General features: G+C 39.6%; 2 protein-coding genes across 3 annotated transcripts in view; one reads left to right on the plus strand and one right to left on the minus strand.

Moving 5' to 3' along the window:
- The window catches only part of GTF2F2 (general transcription factor IIF subunit 2), a 91324-nt gene that overhangs the window by 43762 nt on the left and 27574 nt on the right, over positions 1-19988 (minus strand). For both annotated transcript variants that reach the window (XM_050912929.1, XM_050912920.1), the window contains one exon: positions 4998-5079. In XM_050912929.1, the coding sequence (XP_050768886.1) occupies positions 4998-5079 (82 nt within the window). The remainder of the gene's footprint in view (positions 1-4997; positions 5080-19988) is intronic.
- Positions 16014-16787, plus strand: KCTD4 (potassium channel tetramerization domain containing 4). Its single transcript, XM_050912942.1, has one exon. The coding sequence runs from the start codon at positions 16014-16016 to the stop codon at positions 16785-16787; it is 774 nt and encodes a 257-aa protein (XP_050768899.1).

The following is a 19988-nucleotide window of genomic DNA, read 5'->3' on the forward strand; positions in this document are numbered from 1 at the left end:
GAGGACCTTTTCATATCACTGAGCAAAAAGCATGGTAATATAAAAGACCTATTAAAATCCAGTCTCAGAACAGCACTTGTAAGAACAGTAAAAGATGACAGACAAAATGGAAAGGACAAGGGACAGAGAAAAGAGCCTAAGATCACAAAGAAACACGTAGCAAACCAACAAAAGCAACTCTCCCAAACTCTGAAATGGGGAATAACCACTCCTCTGTGCTCTTGAACTCATCTCACTTCAACCTTATTTTTTGTACTTGCTCCTCTCCATTACTCTATTCAAAAAATGTGAAAGATGGACCAAAAATGGACAAAGAAACTTAAGTACTAGTGTGCCTGCTACTTTGCAGTCCAATTGTTCACAAGTAGAATGGTATTTGCTTGATTTGTAAAAACTGGTGGGTGTCCAGGAACATAAGGGAAATATAAAATACATCTCTCAACGGTACAGCTTAACCCTTATGAACATGATTATTAGATAATTTTCTACAAATTGCATGTTATTCTCCAGGAAAAACTGGGATTGGAAATATTTTAGCACATGGAAAAAAATATATTTTTTGTACTTAATGATGAGTTACTCAAAACATCTTAGGGAACGTCTTTTTGTATTATGCTGAATCTTACTTCAAGATAAAGAAATTGATCTTCGATACTTAAAAAATCAAGGTTGCATTGAGTGACAGGCAGATGCAATCTCAGTTTTGCGTAAAAATGGCCTCCCACTTCAAACAAACTGAACAGCATTTGTGCAGTGTGTCAGCCTTTGTGGAAAATGCACGAATGGATTCATACACATTTATTTTGAAAGGGAATTCATAGCCAACTAAACATATCTACAAGAATATATATGAAGTGGCATGCTGGTCAAATCATGCATTTTCTTTTGCTAGTAGGGGGTATTTGGGAAAAAAAACTGGCATAATGCTTATTTTCAGCAATATACTGAACTGTCAGTCAATACTCTCACAGTATTTTAGAGAAGATGAGCAACTCATCTGCACTAATTAAATTTCACTCGCTTGGCCTAGACCACCAAGTGTCAGGACTTTTAGTGGCCTCCATAATATGGTTGTAAAGAAATGCGACTTTTCAAACGCAGAAGTCCACTAATTATTCTAGAACGTTTTGCAACCCATTTCTCCTAAAAGCCTATGATGCACGTTTCTTCCAGTAGCTTTTTCTAAGGACTTTCATCACACTCTCTGTAGAAAACTCTTAAAAGAAAAAGCAAGAAGATATACAAAATTCTTGCAGCCTTGTTACAAGCTGCCATGTTGGCAACTACCATTTTCACTAACGATACTTCAGGATGTATTTTTAAGTTACTTAAGAGAATTATAGGGATTATCAGCCTCACTGCAGTGTTAAATGTCAGCTCTTCTAGGCTTTCTGTAATCCTGGGACTCCTTTTTTTTTTTTTATTTGGTGTACAGTTTGGGAGAGTTCAGTAATTCAGATTATGTATAGCTGAATCAGAGTCTCCCAAAATCCATTTTGAAAGGCGACCAGCATTTCACCGGCTCATTTGAGAATGAAACAAAGGCTCTGATTTTATCCCATTTTTTGCCTGCCATCCATTACTGTTGGGGAAGCGCTATCAAACACTGCATTCGACAACTGCTTGAGCTGCACTTTGCATGTGCCTTCACAACCTCCCCTGAGAACTGTGAGCCTGGTGCCCAGCCACCCCATTGCAAAGGACCTGAGCAGTCCTGGAGACCTTGTTGTAGCTACTCAACTTGACAATGTCAGTTTGAATCGGAGCTTTGCAGAAGTGGCTCGCAGGGACTTTTTTTTTTCTTCTTAACTTTTCCTCAAAATGAAATATAGTTTGAGTGTATATGATACCAATGTGTTCAAATTATCTTTGAAAATAAAATTCTTTCTGTGAGGAAATGGAGAAACAGAAGTAAACAGAAATGGGAAAGGGGGGCTGAGAAAGAATTGGGGAAGAAGAGGGTTTGCTATGGTCAGAGGGACAAACAGAATGGACGTGAGGACCAGTGCAAGGATGGAAACAGGTAATGTGGCAGAGAGAATCTGAGATAGGGTGCATGCCATCTTATTCTCATCTCCTCTCAAGTCATCTGGAGCCTGAGGGGATCTTGAATGTTTGGGGGACTCCTCTCTCCCTGTGCCCTGTCCTTCCCAGTGCAGACACATATATTTTTCAGCTAGCCGCAACTGCATCACCAGCAGTAACTGCAAATGTGTAACTCATCATTAAGGTGTTACAAAGAACAAATACATTGTTAATAAAAAATTTCTAGGAAATTCAATAGCATGAAGCTTTACTAGTGCAGGATAGCAGGTGTTTCATGGTATTTGTTCCCCTTCTAGAACTTGAAGTTCAGGAAAATGGAAAAAAATAAATAAGCCTGCCAACAACAAAACTTCCAAAATGGAAGATACCAACTGAAGGTCACACAACCTTTGTTTTACCTTTCTGACTAGTTATCCCTAGACACACATTTGTACCTGGTATTCAAAGTGCTCTGAACATACACCCTTCCTGTAATGAAATCAAAAGCTGCTCCTTAGGAAAAAACCCTCCCGTCTGCTACATTTGATAATGCTTTCACCCATACGTGTCACCAAATTCTGTGCTTTCATTACCCATCCTTAAACCCACACATCACACATATCTCCCACCTCACTGCTGGCAGCCCCATCACAAGACCATCACTTTGTCCTCTCACTGAAACTCTACAAGAGCAGAATGGAAATCAAATGGAACCACGCCACGCCACGCCACATACCCATCAGCCGATCTCCTTGACCCAGATACAGATGGCAAAATAGATGGGATCTATATCTGCACTTAATACCAGGGAGGTATATAATCCCTTTTGGTCACTGCCAGCTCTCAGAAAACACATTATTACAGTTATTGGAGTGTGCAGCTTAACTTCATTTTCTAGATCTTCAAAGTTTGAAGCAACTGCATTTATCTTTTAATTTTATTTCCTTCCCAACTCAACTTACTATTGTAGCACTTAAAGCCTACACAACAGACTTGCTGTTTTATCAGTATTATCAATTCCACCTTTGGAGAGTCTCTCTCATGTAAAGCACAATAGTAAATAGAAAAATGAATAAAAATGGTTTAATATAAACACAGTTCTATAACTTATGTGGTTTATCTTCAATGCTGTCACCTTTTTTAAGAACAAATACAGACTGCAGCATGTTGAGGGTGGGAGAGAGTAAACTGAGTGAAGAGAAAAGTTAGATCCTACTACTCAAATACCAGAGACGGTATTTGGACATAAACCAATTTCTTCTGAGGCTGTGACTGTTAGATCTGCTAAATCTCATGCTGATTCCCACCAGATATGATTTTTTTTTTAAAACTTTTCGGTAAAAGGCAACAAATCTTTAACAACATGGAAAGTTAGAAACTAGGCATACACAGCCTGACAATTTTTCTACAGGAAAGAAAAAACAACGGTGCCATCAGTTTTCAGCTGCCAGTGCTTCCAAGCACAAAACCTGCCTTTGTGTTTGTATCTTTGTTGCTCCTATAGGAGTTGAACACGACAAAATCAAAGACCAGGAGGGGCTGCAGGCATGCATGCGTGACAGGAAGTAGAATGCTGAAAAATCCAGAGTTTGGGTAGTATATCATTAAAGCTATCAGTTTTGTTTTGGTCTCCTGCTGTGGCCTTACCAGAAGAAGCTTATCTGATCAACTAATAGAAAATTGTGTACAAAATGCAAAAAAGCACTTGGATCAGACAACCTGTGATTAAAACAATTATGAAGCAAATGCATCCCACAGATTATATTCGTATGTATTTAAAATTGCCAGATTGAAATGAGTCCTTTTCTAGTAACATCACATTTGCTTCATACTCCATTTCACACTGATGACAAAAATCATGATAGCAATCACAGAACACAGTCTGAAATGAAGCAGTTCACTGTACATGAGCTAACTTATGGTACTGATTTGCCAACAGCTAGAACATAAAGTCTCAGAATTGAATGAACACAATAAGGAAATACTGGAGCAGTCTGGATGACAGAGGAGGTTATTAAAACATAAGATACTGTAAATGTAGTATATGATACACAGAAAACAGATCAGGAATTGGGGAAAAACATCACTCTGCCTTTTCTGCATTTCTTTTGACGATTCTAAAACTAGTCACGGACGATTCTCTTCCTGAAATTTCCTGCTTTGCATTTCTCTATTTACAACAAACTCACAATATAAAAGGGTGATTTAATTAAAACCCACATGCTTAAAATATATAAATATGTATTTAATATAATGCACAATTCAACTCCAAATCTGCTTTATTACTAGAGTACATCATCAAATTAATTATCCATATGATATATGAATCATGGTAAATTCTAGATGTATCAGATTATATTTTCAAAAGTCACTAAATGATTCTGTTAAATGTATGTCTCGTGGTTTCCATGCCACTTCTGACATTTTCAGCCATTACCTTTTCTAGCAAGCATGCCAGTTTATGTCTAGCACTTCTCCCTGAACTCTTTCCTATTTTGGGCATTTTAAATATCTTTTCAGAGATGCTCTTCATCTAGCATGGCACAGTATTAAGTAGAATTAAATCTGGACAATCCACACAGAAGCCCATACTCAAGAAGCGTGTCCTGACCAGACCAAGGTAAACCTTTAAGTCCTCAGGAAATTCAGCTTTAATCCCATTTGAATATAGCCATACATTCACAATTTCAGGTATGAAGAGGCACTATGTGTGCTCTAGTAAGAGCTTTGCACATGATGGAATGCAGAAGTCTACATCATCCCACCAGACAATACCAGAGGGAGGTACAAGCCCCACGCCAGCCTTCATTCCCTCCCTACAGTAAATCCACCCCAAAAGCAAGAACAGTTCCAGTCCTGTATAAATCCTACGTAAGACCATGATAATACTGAAGTCATCCATCCCTAGTAAGGCAATAATAAAAGCATCAAAGTCAGATACCACATATCCATTTGTAATAGAGCACTCCTACCTTTTCAGTTTCATATAATTTTCACTAGCTGCAGGTCTGCATTCAGCACGTTGCACCACTATTCCTTCCAAGGAAAGTTTATCTAGAATGAAAAAAACAAAGTAAAACTGGACATTAAAATAAGATTCACCAACATGGTCAAAATTTGAATTATTTTCCACTAATTAAGCATTTAGTAAAAATAAGTTCTCAAATCTCAAATTAAGTTCTAAAATCTCTGCTATTTAGACACCAAAGAAATAAGCAGGAAAAACATGCATGCACGGCTGGTATCCCCTAGACTTCCTTATTTTGCCATCAGATGTTTTACATATTAAGAATGAATCACAAAGACCAAATTTTAAATAAGAGATGGTAACTGTGTGGTCTTCCTTTCTCTAGATTGTTGCACTCAGAGTGTCTAGGAACTGTTTTCTGGAAGTGTGCATCGAATGCAGCCAGTGACCATGAAAAAAATAATCTACAAAGAGAACCCGATCACCAAAGTATCCAAAATTAGTGGAAGATAAAATGAGAGCTAATTTTATTCCTATCCTCAGAAAAAGAGTAACCTATTTTCATCTTATCATAATTAAAAAAAAAATTGTTCACTAAAGGAACACAATGCAATAAAGTAATAATACTACATATGCTAACACTCAGAGAAAAGAAATAAAAACTTGTGGTCAGTAATCTAGGAGATCACACACTAAATTTTAGTTAATACTGCTCTCTGTACATTTACCTCTGTAACACAGTCATTTTGTAATCCAACGTGAACACCTTTTTGCCTAAAGCAGTAACGATTAACAGAGCAGTGCAATAGTACCAGTCTACTCCGTAAAGGTGGAAAAGCGTAAAAATTAAAAGCAACTTGATGTAGAAAGGAAGAGAGAAGTGATGGTGGGCAAACACCTCCTTCTCTACTACCATGTTCTAGTGCATAGTGAGGGGAGGTGGGGGGGTGGCAATTTATCCATCTCTTTTGGGCATAGCCAGTGCAATATGTGTAAAACAAACACCTCTGGAACAGCCTTGAATAACAAGAAAAGATGAGCTTTAATGGCTTGATTAGCTCTCACTATTTAAAATGTCCTTCCAACAGAGTCTTGTCAGTGTAGTCCGGGTACTACACTGTCACTGTTACCTTCAGCTGGCAATGTCACAGAAGATAACAGAAATGCTTAGAAGTATTGATGCCAAGAAACACAAGGCACTCTGAGACGCCTCTAATTTTTCCATTGTCTTATAGATTGAAATATCATTACATCTGGAAATCTATGTCTGCTCTCCCTTAATAATGCAGAGAGTGATTACTCTGACAGCATGTATTTTTAAATTATTTAATCTAAAATTTCTTGGTTTGATTTAAACTAAATCCTTGAAAGGAATAAGAATGCCATACTTTTCCAGATAGTTTTGAATGAAACAAAGAAAATTTGTATTAAAACACTTCTGGTTTTACAGATTCCTAAGGTTTATGGTCAGGAGAGACAACTTGGCAAATTTGCCTGACCTCCTGTGTATAACAGACAGATAAATTTTATCCTCTTTCTTCTGTACAGAACCTAGTAACTTATTTGTGGCTAAAGTGGTACTAATATTGCTGCTTAATTTCTAATATGAATTTGCCTTCAGCTTCTAGCAGTTGGTTCTTCTTATGACTTTCTATACTACGCTAAAGAGCCTTTTAGTACCTGGTGTTTTCTCCCTTTGAAAGTATTTATACATTGTAATCAAGTCACTTCTCAATCATCTTTTCAATAAATGAAGTAATTCAAGCTCATGCATTATCTCACCACAAGGCATTTACGCCACACTTAAATCAATTTTGGGTCTCTTATCTGCACCTTGTTCTATTTTGCAATGATGTTTTAAGAACACGGAGACCAGAAAATAGACGTAATACTATTGTACTGGTCTTACCAAAACCATATATGGAGGTAAAATAACAGATACAGGAGCTGGAATTTCTCTCACCTCACTTCAGCCATCTCAAGGTTATTCAGCAGAATCTCTGAATTCAGATGAGAGAGGGAGGAAGGGAGACTTTCAGAAGAAAATTGGTCCCATCTCTTTCAGGATTCAATGATCTGCCCTGTGCTGGTGGGTTTTTTGTGGTTTTGGGTTTTGGGGTTTTTTGGGGGGGGGGGAGCGGGGGGGAGTGTCTGTGTCCCATGACTGTGCCTCATGTTTAGATGGCTAAAACTGGGTTAAGATCAATTTGTCTCTAAAAATCAGGCTCTAGGAGTTGATGGAGCTGACTGGCTATTATATCACTAATATATCTATTTTGAGTCTTTTCTAAGCCTCACATTTTACCTGTGTGCTCTGCATTCCCTGTTCCTAAGTGTACAATTGCCTTTGGCTTGGTTAAAATGCATTGTCTTTAAACAGATTCTGTGAATTAAGTGATCCCGGTCACACCATGACAGTCCTGTCGTAGTTATTCACTGTCTGACCAGCATTTGTGTCAATCACGACACATTTTATAAGCAGAGATTCTCACTTACTACTGTCCCTCTTGCTAACCCTGGAGGAAGCCCTTCAAACTACAACCCAAGTGGCTTCCTACTGATAATTACTTTCCGATAACTGTCAGCCAGTTTTTAATCTTGTTCTGTGCTTGCTATTTATTTTTTTTTAGACATAAATCAGAATGTCACAAGATTCTAAATTATGTGCAATATGAAATGCTAAGCAGGCTGTAAACATGCTGTTACTTTAAACTCACAATCTCCGAAATAATAAACAAAATTAGGTTTGTTTGACCAGAAAACCTTTACATAAAGCCATGTTTGCTAGCATTCATTATATTTCTGATCTTTTCTACCTCTTGAACTCCATGACAATTTTTCCACTAATTTCTACGATACAGGTTCAAGGCTAAATAGCCTGTACTCATCTGAGCCATCCAGCCCAGCTGTCTGAACACCGACATGCTGCTATCAGTCTCTCTGCACCTTGCACAATTTTCAAATTATTCTTAAGTTTTAAGAATCAGGATCAATGAACCAGATAGCTTCCCCACACCAGCTATTTAGGAAATGAACTTGCCAGTTAAACATGCTTATCCTTACTAATATCTCATCTTTGATGTCCTGCCTAATACCCTCTTTTAATTAATGCTGATCCAGATTTGGCTTTTGTGCTGGTTTTGGCTGAGATAGAGTTAATTTTCTTCATAGTAGCTGGTATGGGACTATGTTTTGGATTTGTGCTGAAAACAGTGTTGATAATTCAGGGATGTTTTAGTTATTGCTGAGCAGTGCTTACACAGAGTCAAGGCCTTTGCTGCTTCTCACACCACCCCACCAGCGAGTACGCTGGGGGTGCACAAGAAGTTGGGAGGGGACACAGCGGGGACAGCTGACCCCAACTGACCAAAGGGATATTCCACACCATATGATGTCATGCTCAGCATATAAAGCTGGGAGAAGAAAAAGGAAGGGGGGGATGTTCGGAGTGATGGTGATTTGTCTTCCCAAGCAACCATTACATGTGATGGAACCCTGCTTTCCTGGAGATGGCTGAACACCTGCCTGCCAATGGGAAGCGGTGAATGAATTCCTTGTTTTGCTTTGCTTGCGTGCGCAGATTTTGCTCTACTTATTAAACTGTCTTTATATCTCAACCCACAAGTTTTCTCACCTTTAGTCTTCTGATTCACTCCCCCATCCCACCGGTGGGGGAGTGAGCGAGCGGCTGTGTGGTGCTTAGTTGCCAGCTGGGGTTAAACCACAACAGCTTTTAATGTTCCAGTCGCTTCACAGTACAAGGCTGTCCGCAGTCTCCAAGAACACTGCCTTGCAGCTAAGCTAGTCTGCTGTGAAAGCTCATTCACCGTCCAAAAGCTAAGGTTTATGTCCCGCTTTCCCTGGACCCTCTTGGGGATTTTAACACATCCAGAGAGTCTAGCAGAATAAATCTGCAAAGATGCATGCAAATCTCCGGATGCAAGACTGTAGTGGGGGAACACATTTTTTACTCCCTTCGCAGCCTAATTAGCCCTCATTCACCAAACTCAAGTTCAGAGACTTGGGTCTGTCTTCACTTGTTGCAGGACCAGAACTGCAATGAAAAGACATCCAAAGTGCTACACATCTGCCTTGATACTTCCATAGTCACATCAGCCTAGAAGCCAAAGGATGAATAAGGCATGAAAGTGACAATTCCCTGTTAAAAATACCTACTCAAAATAAAGCAGATAGTACAAGACAAATGAACAGGTCTGGAAGACTAGCTAAGACCAATGATTAGAAGGGAAAACAGACATTTTCCCAAGCGTCTTACGCTCTCAGTTGCCCTATGTGGGCTGGCAGGTACAAGTACACTGTGAGTGCAGCTCCAGACAGGTTGGTCTACATAACCCATAGCTTCATCATTAGCTGCCAAATGCATGCTCACCCCGACCTCCCTGCCTGAATGGCCCGGTGCCAATTCATAAAGGAATTTCAACTGTTGACTCTTTCAGTGAGATGATTGCGAGATATGCTGGGGAGATGTCAAATCCAGCTTCAAAACCTGCTGATAATCACCATCAAATGAACAGAATGGGGTTAAAATGCTTGAGGGAATAAACAGGCACTGGGGAAATTTACTGGAATTGTGCAGAAGATGGTCTGATAGGGGTTGGTTTGGGGGTTTTTTGAGAGATGGACTGGTTTGGAAATTTTAATGTGTTAGTTTTCTAGTCTGACTGCACCCACCTCCAATTTCCAGCCACTGGGTCTTGTTAGACCATTGACTGCTAAGTTGAAGGGCCTGCTATGAAAGCGTTTCTGCCCATCCAAGCACTTATGTACCCTTCACCTTTATCAAGCTGCGTTGGGTTTGTGTGGTGGGGTTTTGGTAGTGGGCAGGGGCTACAGGGGTGGCTCCTGTGAGAAAAACAGCCACGCAGACACCGAGGTCAGTGAAGAAGGAGAGGGAGGAGGTGCACCGGAGCAGAGATTCCCCTGCAGCCTGTGGTGAGACGGCAGGCTGTCCCCCTGCAGCCCATGGAGGTTCACAGTGGAGCAGAGATTCCCCTGCAGCCCGTGGAGGACCCCACGCCGGAGCAGGTGGCTGGGCCCGGAGAAGGCCGTGACTGTGGGAAAGCCCACACTGGAGCAGTTCGTGGAGGACTGCAGCCCGTGGAAAGGACTCGCGTTGGAGAAGCTTGTGGAGGGCTGACCCCCATGAGAGGGACCCCACGCTGGAGCAGGGGAAGAGTGTGAGGAGTCCTCCCCCTGAGGAGGAAGGAGCGGCAGAGACACTGTGTGACGAACTGACCGCAACCCCCATTCCCATCCCCCTGCACTGCTGGCGGGGAGGAGGTAGAGGAATCGGGAGCAAAGCTGAGCCCGGGAAGAAGGGAGGGGTGGGGGGAAGGTGTGTTTTTAAGATAGGGTTCTATTTCTCATCATCCTAACCTGATTTGATAGGTAACGAATTGAATTGATTTCTTTTTCCCCAAGTCGAGTCTGTTTTGCCTGTGACCATAAGTGGTGAGTGATCCCTCCCTGTCCTTGTCTCGACTCACAAGCCTTTCGTTATATTTTCTCCTCTCCATCCCACTGGGGGGGAGTGTGCTGGTTTTGGCTTGGATAGAGTTAATATTCTTCATAGTAGCTAGTATGGGCCTTGATTCTGTGTAAGCACTGCTCAGCAGTAACGAAAACATCCCTGTATTATCAACACTTTTCAGTACAAATCCAAAATATAGCCCCATACTAGCTACTATGAAGAAAATTAACTCTATCCAAGCCAAAACCAGCACAGGGAGGAGTGAGCAAGCGGCCAAGTAGTGCTTTGTTGCCAGCTGGGCCTAAACCACAACACAAGCCTAATAAAAATAAATCATGTTTTCTTGAATCTTCCATTAGGCCTATTTTTCAGCTTCTTAATCATTCTTATTGGCCTGAGAGAAAGTTCAGTTCATGAATGTCTCTCCTGAGACATTGTCTCTCACAGCCAGACTTGACAGCATGTGGGACAGGATCTGGCGTTTACCAGCTCCTTCTCTTTGTGAGCGGTGCCAGGGAAGGAGATGAAGACCTGCCTCAGGACGCACGACTCCCAGGCAGCAGGAAAAAGTTCAAGGAAGTGCAGTAAGGGCAGACTATGGGCACATGTGTCTTCAGCTCCTCAGCAGGTAGAAACTGGGCTGTTGCTTCGCAGCGTCCAAGTCCGAAGCCCCGGTAGTTCCTGCTGCCCACTTACACCACTGTGCAGCTTCCCAGGCTATTGCACGTGATGGCTGGACAAGGAGCAGTCCCCTCCTACACTAGACCTCAGCTCTGCTCTTCCAGACCAGAGGCATTTTGTGGCACCTCTCTTCCATTCAAAGGGCAGCCTCGAAGCTGGTGCCCTTCTCAGACCACCCTTCCCTGGTAGCTACGCAGCTAGAGAACAGGATCGCCCTGTCTTCACTTGGCGCTCCCTTATTTAGGCATCCAAAGATACATACTACATTTGTTTTACTGACCACCGCACAGAACGATGACCTCGTGTTCAGTTGTCAATGATGCATTATACATAGGACAGAGCCTCTGCCCTAACTCTCCCACAAACGTATGTACTGCAAGCCCTGTCTATAGTGTATTCCTGGGCATATAAACTTCATATTTGGTCATATTAAAATGTTATCCTACCCAACTATCCAAGTGGTTCTGCATCAGCAATGTATCTCCTTATTGATTACATTCTCAGTCTGTATCATCTCCAAACTTCATCAGTAACAATGTCCTGCTTGATCACTGACTAAAAATAAATAGGACCAAGAACCAAATCACAGCAACATTTTAGTGATAATTCTCTGCTTAACATCTGCCAGTTTGAAGCCTGCAGATAATTTTTGTATAGTTAAATGAAACAGAAACCAATACAGTATATGCTCTAATTCAAAATGACGAATGAGACATACTCAAAGATTTAACAGAAAAAAGCATCACCTGCTTTGCTGAACAAATTGTAACCAAAAAAAAGGAGAAAAAAATTTGGCACAATCCATTTTCCCTCCACCCACATTGATTAGTACTATATTACTCTCCCTTAATTTTTAACTGATTGACTTTCAAGTCAGATGTTTTATTGTTTTTCGTACAGTTTCTTTTCGTTTTTAAATACCTGGGCCATCCAATTCACCTTTCAAATACTGGCATAGCATTTGCTTTTTCAGTCTTGTAGAACTGCAGTGCTCAAAAATTATTAAAAATATCAGCAGCAACTGTTGATAGAGTTTCTTAGACAGCTTTTAAAACTCTTGAATGCAAATTGTTCAGACTTGCTGATTTGAAAATCTTCAATTTTAATTAGTGTGTAGAGCTTGTCTTCAACAGCTGTTAATCAATGTCCTGGAGTTATTATTGGAATGAGAATGTCTATGCTATCAACACTGTGAGGTAGTAGCTATTGAATGGTTTAATTGTCCAACAACCTGGCCAATTTTCTGTGTTATGACATTAAATGACAAGCAAATTGCCTCGATAACCCAAACAGATTTCATCAGCACGGCTTCCTAATACACTTCAAAAATTCTCTACCTCTTATAGCTGAGATTTCTCCTCATATCCTTTTGTACTGTAATAAATAAAAGTAGCTGTTTTCTGTAACCCAGGTCATTTTCACTGACAGCAGACTCTCAGTGAAGCTGATGCTGTTTGGACACATGAGTAAGCCAAACCATTGGTAAAGCACCAACTTTCCTGTGGTGTGCTCTAGTCCTGAATCCTCAGCTCCATGGTGTGCTCAAGCTTCCAGACCAGGAGGTTCAGGAGGAGGATGGAAGTTGAGGAGGAGTGAGGTTATTTTCCAAAAGGAAACACATAGGACAGAATGAGGGGCAGATGCCTAGCCCCCTCCTCTTTGGATTTGTTTACCTGTGTAGCTGATAGACACCAGCACTGCATTTTCACTGTCTCCAGGACGGCTTGTCTGACCGAGAAGAAACTGAAAAGCCCTCCTGGTGCAGCCCAAAGGGTGAGTAACTTGGAAATGGAGTACTACTACTACAGCCACTCTCTTAAGTGTGTGCAAGAGTGCTCAGTATATTTTCTGACTTAATCTGGAACCAAACCAATATCCTTTCAATTGCTGGATTCCAGCGCTATTCCTTACTTGAATGGCCAATCCCAGCATATAGGCGACGCTAACAATTTGTGAAGCAGCAGTCGCTTCAGGATTGCTAGCTACCAACGCTGGCAAGCAGGATACTTCAGCTGGATAGGGCAGAAACAGACAGTTCACTCATGGCACAGGAGAGCACACAGCAGCAAGTTGCTCTGTCTCAATCCAAGTGGGAAGCAAGAAGATCTGGGATGCACTGGGCACATCTCATCTATCACATGCCTGGTGCACAACACAAAGACTCTCAGAGCACAAGAATGGTCAAGTCTCTAACTTGATTGCAAGAAATACTTGCATACCTTTACCAAAATGAACCTTTGGATGATCTTCCAGTGCAGGGACAAAAGGACAGAAAAAAGGAAATCCCGTTCCTCTAGGCATAGCTACACCTTCAGAAAACAGTAAACTATATGAAAGCACCCCACTAAAACTACAGGAGCTGCAATACCGTATGTATCACCAAGCGCACAGGAAGAATGAGGGCTCTTTGGAAAAGTTGTCTTGTAGTACAGCACAGAAAGTGAAAAATTTTCACAAAGATATGCCAGGCTTTAATTTTGTGTTACAGATGACTGTCAGTTGCAGTGAAGTACAGTTACATGGGTTTGTGGTGATGAAAATTTTACAGCAGCTCTACATTTTTCAAGTCTCAAAGGTTTAAATGTAAATATTCATGATCTCCACAGAGTATATTTTCCACATCAAATTGATATTGAATATTTTATCATACAAACCACTAAAATGATTTTGCATGATCTTTCAAAGAATACTTACTCGTTCACAAAAGTGGAAAATTTCAACTGCAAGTGTTAGAACATGGAGAAGGTGATGAGCATGAAAAACTAAGTGAGCAGATACTGTTCTGTAACTGCCGTCTCTTAAAATGCAGACAGCTTAGCTGGCCATGAAAAATTTCATATCTTTTACAAATCCCAGCTCTCCTTGGAAATCCCTACTTACTTGTGCCAGGACATTCCTAGTTCAGCTTCAAAGTATTTCAAGATCACTGTGTAAGATGAAAGCACCACAGAAATAGTTCTCTTAGGGTTTAACAGCCACTAAGACGGTTCAACACTGTAGCTACGCATGATGTAAGCACATTAACTGAATTTTCCATCACTTGACAATAAACTAAATTTGAACGGATGTCTCCTGTAAATGCAAAAAAAAAAAAAAAAATCATACTTGAAACTAATTGGCTTTTTCATTTTCTCAATTATTCACTCAATAATTGTGAAAGGAGTTAATTCTGAAAAAAGTCCAAATGTTTAAAAATTAGAAACTGGTTGAAATCTCTTTGACTGAAGTTATGCTAAACATATCAATGGCATCAAAGAGTTAAAATTAAGACCATGACTAATTCCTGACAAATCAAATCTAATGAATAATATCTGCTTAATGTATCACACACAGCAGCAGAAAAATTTAGTGTATCAGTGCTAGGGATACCCTAGCAAGGAGAACAGCGAGTAAAAAAAAAAAGTGCATTTATTTCTACTAGATTCAGCTATCAATTAATAAAATATTATAGTGATGACTCTACAGTATCAATAAACAGTCTTAGAGACAGTGGGAGCAGTAGGAATAAAATATTTAGAAATACAGCAGAAGAATTTACAGAAGAATAATCTGACTTTTTACTGCTAATCGGTCAAAGCAGGAGACATCTACCTGTAAAGTGAAAAATACATCTTGAAAAAGATGGGACCTCCTCTCCAGGTCCAGCCCAAGGTAAGCACTCCCGTGCTGGGGAATGCATGCTGCAGCTCCCGCCCGCTCCCCAAGGAAACACACACAGAGATGTGTGGAGAGCTTTACCTTTCCTGCTCCAAGCTGCAAATGTTTAAAGGGGAAACCTTTTTCTAAGAGGCAACCAAGAGTGAGCCTCAATGCACAGATTCATGGAGAGAAGACAGCCATTTGATTCAAGTGTGCTCTGCCAATGTTTCCCCCCTCCCCGTACCCCAGTGTTGCTAAGCTATAATGTTATGTGATGCTCAAAGCTATCTGTAGGCACACTAACCCTTTGTTCCGCAGGGCAGCTGAGTTGTTTCTATCGAGAAAGAACAAACTGATGCTAGATAGCCTTGGTAACTTAAAAAACATCACCAATATAAATAGCGAATCCCCTCTCTAAAACAGTTTTTATCTATGGCACAGAGAAAGGCAAAAAGTGAAACCTAATCAGGCTGCAGTTCTTGTGTTGGTGTGGATACTCCCATCGACTGCAAATGGAAGCTTTCACCACAAACTTAAAACAGACCAACAAGTCCTCAGCATTACTTCCAGAGTATCTTCTGTGAAAACATCTTACCACTGCGCACAAATCCGATAAATTAAGAATATGTACGTGCACACACTCCATAGACAACACCCCCCTTGTACAGACAGGGACACCTTTCCTTTCAGCGTTGTCCTGCTGTATGCATCAGGTACTGTAATCGGTACCAAAAAAATGTGAAAAGACGCTTTGTGAAAATTAAATCCTTGAAACATAAATGAAGCTATCTGTTTAACACCATAAGCACTAAACATGATTTGGCCAGCTGATACTACAAATACATCTTAAAGTATTAAAAATAAGGTGTCATTTAGAATAGCAGTATGCATTTCTGCGATAACCCCACAAACTATGTAAACCTCCTAGACTTAAAGGAAAGAGACAAACAGTTGTTATATCCTTCTTCCCTTACACAGTTAAATGCAAATTCTCCTTTACAGTCATATTCCTGATATCTCCCTGCATACACAGCTGATACGCCACCTACTGCAAACCCGAGCTGACAGTCGGAGCAATGCTAGCAGCATTTCCATTCCAACATTGTGCCGGAGCTGAATAAAGGTGCTTTTTAAAAAAAAAAAAAAAAATCTCTTTGCAAGCTGACAAGAACAAAGCAAGATAGCTGGCTTTTTGTCCTAGCTTTGATAATGGAGAGAAAAATAAACAGAGGAGAAAAGGAATGCGAAGGAAAACACAGCAACTCCGAAGGCTCTGAGCAAGACAAGGACTATAAAACGTCTCTGATTACTCTGAATGTTGGTGGCTATCTATATATCACACAAAAACAGACACTAACCAAGTATCCAGATTCTTTTCTGGAAGGGATCATAAATGGAAAAATAATGTGCCCATTCGATGCAGACGGTCATTACTTCATAGACAGAGATGGACTCCTTTTCAGACACATTCTCAACTTCCTACGAAATGGAGAACTTCTTCTACCAGAAGGGTTTCGAGAAAATCAACTTTTGGCACAAGAAGCAGATTTTTTCCAGCTCAAGGTACTCTCGGATGCAGTGAAATCACGGTGGGAGAAGGAACAGCTAGCATCTCGAGAGACTACTTTCCTGGAAATAACTGACAGCCACGACCGTTCACAAGGACTTAGAATCTTTTGTAATGCTCCTGATTTCATTGCAAAAATAAAATCCAGAATTGTACTGGTGTCCAAAAGCAGGCTGGACGGATTTCCAGAGGAGTTTTCGGTATCTTCCAATATTATTCAATTCAAGTACTTCATAAAGTCTGAAAATGGTACACGACTGGTACTGAAGGAAGACAACACCTTTGTCTGCACCCTGGAAACTCTTAAGTTTGAGGCTATAATGATGGCTTTAAAATGTGGATTTAGACTGCTGACCAGTCTGGATTGTTCGAAAGGGTCAATTGTTCACAGTGATGCACTTCATTTTATCAAGTAATCACAAAGGCAAAGGAAACGAGCGTGCAGCCAGTAAACCTCCTTGACCTGCAGCCTCCTGGCATCACAAGTAATGTATCTAACTAGCCTTGTACCACAGAGTTCGGCTGCTAATCAATTGATGTGAGCTAATGGTATGTAAATCTCATAATGACATCCATCTCTGGCTTACTTAAGCTGAATGAAAATTTTATGCCTGAATTTAATAAAAATTATCTGCTAAACATTGTAAACACAGATTGAATGCTTTATGCTATTTGCAATATATGTTTTCTCGATGCTGTCTTTCAACCAGAGAGTCTAGCTGAATTTTTGTGTACTTGTATGACTAACATGCATACACCTAACTGCTCTGCTGAACAGCAGTGAGAGTATTTTCATATAATAAGCAGGCTTAAAAAATGTTTTGCTTATAACAAATTCAGAATGGATTTTAACTGGAATAAATGATTTTGAATGTTCATTAGTGTTTATGCTAATCTATTGCACTGAATTTGCAAAAAACAAGATTGCAAGAGGGTTTAAGATTAATCAACTTGATTTTAAAGTTAAATGATTTCTCAACTCACTTAAAACCAAATTTATAGCTGTGTTACTACATTGATAACAATTGCCAAAAACATGTAAACCAACCATATAATGCTGGGGGGATTAGTTCTGTTATGGGAAATAACCGAATCTGCACAGAATGTTAAATTTTCTAATTATATATACATATCAAATAGCTAATAAAAATATTTGACATAAGGTTTCATGTAACAGGTTTCCAGTAATGACATCCTACAATGCTAAAGTCATTATTTCCTACTAATCATTTGTGCTCGTAAGGACTGGGAATTAACAGAGCCCTTGCTTTGCACAATGGCTTACTAAAAGCAACTAGTACTATTAGTTCTGAATAGACCACCTGCTGGCATTTAAGATGCATCACTCTAAGAAACAGAATAAATACCTTCTTTCTCCTCATCTCCACTATTTATCAAATCTTTTCGCTTATATGCTAAACAAAGTTATACTAGCTTCTATGGAACAACTGTAACTAATTTAACCACAAGCATTACAAACCAGTCACTCCGCAAAAGCGGACTGAAAAATCATCACAAAAGGCAAAAAGAAGCTGTACTAACTCCAGGTTTAAGCTTTGTCCATCATTGAACCCAACCATCAGTCACAGGTCATATGAACCCAAAATTCAAGTAAAATGCTATTAAAGAAAGAAAAAACAACCACATAGTTTCTTAACTTTCCCAAAACATCGATTTTGTATAGAAAAAAAATACTAAGAATGTCAACGAAATGCAGTACAATCCGTACTAGAAGTGACAACCGAGGAAAACAGCTAACACAAGACAGGCTGAGAACAGTTTTCTTTCGGATTTTAGAGGGAACAAATCCATCCTTAGTAGTAGTGACTGGGAATGCAAATGCGAGGTTCACTTATCCTTCAGCACGAAACTTGTAACATACAAAAGGTATTGTTAACTAGGTCCCTCGCCAGAGATGAATTAAGAGAGGGACTCTACATCTCCAGACCAGGCAGCAGGGACTGAAACATATTCCAGTATCGTTTTATCAAATGGGGAAATCCAACCTCTCCAGAATACTCCATCAGAATGAACCCACTGTCTAGAAATTACAAACTTTTCTATCCAGTCCCCATGTTACAGACTTACAGATCATAAAAGATGTGGTTCTAAGTGGAACTTTTCCAAACTGAACTGTTTAAAAATCAGATCACTCTACATTTCAGGCATAGAAGCTGAAGAACCATTCATGTATCCCAAAACTTCTGAGTTTGTCCAAATACATTAACTATCTACAAACAAAAGATATATAGAAAAATACATTTCTTTACACACACCATCACTGTGTGTCACCCTCCCTCCTTCCTCCCCCAAGTTATTTTCAAATTGGTATCTTCAAAAAAATCCTCATTAATCACTAATTTTGTACATACAAGAATCTGTAGGACTTCTGTGAAAAGTAAATGTGAAAGCTCCCCTAAAAGAAATCCAAAATCCTGCTCATCTTCTAGGACAAGAACTAGAAACACCATCACATAGAACAATTACATGAAAAAACCTTTGTGGACACAATTCTCTACATGAGCAAGAAAAAGTGACAAGACAATCTAAAGCTCCATAACTAATCTACAAGTTTTAAAGAAGCATGCTCTCAGTCTTGTCAAATACACAGCCTGCATAAGCACAAAGTCTGGAGGAGGCTGTTGCTCCTAGGATGTCAAATCATCCATTTTCACTTAAACGCTTTTGGTTATAACCTTCACTTGTAATGGATCTTTGATTGAGATTTAAAATGTCATTGCAGTTGAAAAAAGAAAAATAGCAAAAATCAATTTTGATTTCAAACAATTAATATACGTATATGTTAATTAAAATATACTGTGGTTGCTTGCCTTTCAGTTGGGCTTTTAGGTTGCCCAATATCAAGAAAACATTAGCACTTTAGTATCAGAAAGCAGTACCAGTTTTTCCTCATAGCATGACTTCACTCATGAAAAAGCAGTACAGAATTTGATGGTTCTGCATTTATTATGGAAAATACTTTTGGAATATAAGCTATTCACAAGCTGGTAATCACAGGTAAAATTCAAACCATCTGAAATATCTTCTAAGAATAGTCTATTTACTGGAAAGCTTTTATTTGCCAAGCCTTTGGTTCAGAGTACCTACTTCCCTCTTAACCTATATAAAAGAAAGAGCACTTGAAACTACTTTTTTTTTTTTAAGGCAAAAAAGTACATCTCTAACAATTAGTAAAAATAAATTCATGTTGTTTTGTTTTTTTTTAATTTAAAACTCTAAGCACTTTTCACTGCGTATTTTTTTTATTTCTGTGTAAATAACACTGACATCTATGGCATACATGTAAAGTCATCTGCTGTAACACTAACTTCAATCTTGTCATCTTTTCCCATTTTCATGAGCACTCATGCATTTCTACAAGTGTCAGGGTCTGAAATTTTTATGTGCCATCTCTGATCAAAGGCATGTCACTCAGCTGTTTGATTCACACAGCAGAAACAGAAGGAAGATGAGGGTGACAAAATCATTGTCTTCCCTGTTCACATTGAACAAATCCACAACTACATTGAATCACACCATATTAGCTACAATCAAGATGCTTCAAACTGGTTATAAACCTGAATAATTTTCAAACCAAGATGGGGGAGTGTCTTGCT

This window comes from Gymnogyps californianus, chromosome 1, assembly GCF_018139145.2.
Source record: "Gymnogyps californianus isolate 813 chromosome 1, ASM1813914v2, whole genome shotgun sequence".
NCBI classification, from domain to species: Eukaryota; Metazoa; Chordata; class Aves; order Accipitriformes; family Cathartidae; genus Gymnogyps; species Gymnogyps californianus.